Source organism: Pollicipes pollicipes, unplaced genomic scaffold, assembly GCF_011947565.3.
Source record: "Pollicipes pollicipes isolate AB1234 unplaced genomic scaffold, Ppol_2.1 Scaffold_4219;HRSCAF=4965_pilon_pilon_pilon, whole genome shotgun sequence".
NCBI classification, from domain to species: Eukaryota; Metazoa; Arthropoda; class Thecostraca; order Pollicipedomorpha; family Pollicipedidae; genus Pollicipes; species Pollicipes pollicipes.
In genome coordinates, this window is record NW_023596448.1 from 30,111,408 (window position 1) to 30,113,392 (window position 1,985).

Below are 1,985 nucleotides of genomic sequence, written 5' to 3' on the forward strand. Positions count from 1 at the left end.
AGCCGACCCTCGGAGTGGACCACAGACTATGCATGAATTCGACGAGCCGTCATTCGAGCTCTGACCGGCAGGTCGGGAGGATGAACGCATCACCTCAAGCAGCGGCCCGACTTCTCGTGCCGTGGCTGCTCCTCGCCAGCGTGTCAGGAACGAGCTCCGGTCAGTGGCCGCAGGTGAAGGCCTGGGCTCACAGCCAGGTGGTGACGGCCGTCCTCGGCCGCATGTCCCACCTCCAGGACGTCGTTGTCGTCCACAGTCGCGGGACGGTGCCGGAGGCTCTATGGTCGGAGCTGAACAAGGGGGCGAGATCCGTGGAGACGCTGGAAGCGGCGGGATCGATTGATGGAGCACGGGTGCGTCATCACAGCGTGCTCAAGGTGTGCATCTTCTGGCTGGCGGACGCCGAGTGGCAGCTGCTGAGGCCGGAGGACCCGGAAGCGTTTCTCGACAAATGGGGCAGTCGTTGTGGCCGGCTGGTGGTGGTGGAGACGATGCGGCAGGTTGACGAGTCGGCCGGCGTCAGGCTGGTCAACTATGACCACGCGCAAACCATCTCCGTCGTGATGTTCCAGCCCGACGGCGACCACGTCATGGTCTTCGGCTTTCACATCGACTGCGTCCGCCAGCGCATGGCTCCGACCCTGCTGTACGACTCGCGGCGACGGCGGAACAGCGATGACCTGCACCGGCCGAACCGCGTGGTCCTCCGCGGCCAGCATCTCCTCGTCACATCCACCGCGCTTGCCGACACCCACCTCGCCTACCTCGCCGACCCGCGAAACCAGTCGAGCATCGTCGGCGTCGAGCCCACGATGCTGGCGGCAGTCGCCGGCCACTACGGCTTCAGCTACTCCATGGTGCATCCGCAAACGACGGACGGCCTCTTCGGCGTGCGCCTGGACAACGGCTCGTGGACGGGCGTGATCGGGATGATTGTGCGGGGCGAGGCGGACCTGGCCGTCGGCGACATCTCGGTGACGCTGGAGCGCAGCGAGGTGGTCGACTTCACGTACCCGTTCCTGGTGGAGCCAGTGTCGTTCTTCATGCTTCGACCTGCCCCGCTGCCGCGCTGGCTGGTGATCGCTGTGCCGTTCGATAGCGCCACCTGGCTGCTGCTGCTGTTGGTGCTGGTGACGGCACTGGTCGCGCTGCCACTGCTACCCGGCATGCTGGCCGGCCGGTCGTGGCGGCTTCGCCTGCGGGAGGCATCCGCCTTCCTGTGGGGGGCGATGGTGAACCAGGCGGTGAGCCTGCGGCCGCGCGCCGCCGCCTGTCGCCTGGTCGTCGTCTCCTGGTGGGCGTTCTGCCTGACAATGACCATCTGCTACCAGACGCTGCTGACGTCGCAGCTGTCGGTGTCGCTGTTCCCGCCGCCGCTGGACAGCCTCACGCAGCTGGCTCTCTCGGAGCACCGCGTCCTCAGCATACAGCACGTCGCCGTCACCGAGTATCTGGAGAGCTTCAGCGGCAGCGCATCGGTGCTTGGCCGGATCCCGCCGAAGCTCTCCTACTTCCCGCTGGAAGAGAGCCTGACCGAGCTCCGTCTCGAGCCCAACACCGCCTACCTCGAAGAGCTGGCCATGCTCCGCCAGGCGGTGGCGGCGCGGCCCGACCGCCACCGCTACTACATCTCGCGCGCGCGTTTCTTCGCCACGGGTCTCGCGTGGCCAGTCCGACGAGGCGCCTGCTTCAGGGGAGCGCTGGATGAGGCCGTGCGCCGCCTCCTGCAGGCCGGCCTCGTGGAGTTCTGGATGCGGGACGCCGGTGCCGACGAAGCGACCGTCGCAGTCGCTAAGAAGAGCCTCCGCTTGAAGGACCTGACAGGGGCCTTCCTGCTGCTGGTGACGGGAATAGCGCTGGCCACCGCCTGCTTGACCCTAGAGATGGTCTGGGTGGGGCAGCGACGCAAAAAGCGCGGCAATGTTTGGGCCAGGGTGGTGAGTTCAAGCAGAAGGGACGCCGAGGAGGAAAGAGCCTGCTCGTGA

The 1,985-nt window shown here is 66.8% G+C and overlaps 1 protein-coding gene across 1 annotated transcript; it reads left to right on the forward strand.

Moving 5' to 3' along the window:
* The first annotated feature begins 221 nt into the window (after positions 1 to 221).
* LOC119095153 (glutamate receptor) lies at positions 222 to 1,985 on the forward strand. Its single transcript, XM_037218034.1, has one exon. The coding sequence runs from the start codon at positions 222 to 224 to the stop codon at positions 1,983 to 1,985; it is 1,764 nt and encodes a 587-aa protein (XP_037073929.1).

Excerpts from the sequence above, each read along its gene's own strand:
- LOC119095153 (XM_037218034.1), top strand. The coding sequence starts at position 222 with ATGTCCCACCTCCAGGACGTCGTTGTCGTCCACAGTCGCGGGACGGTG.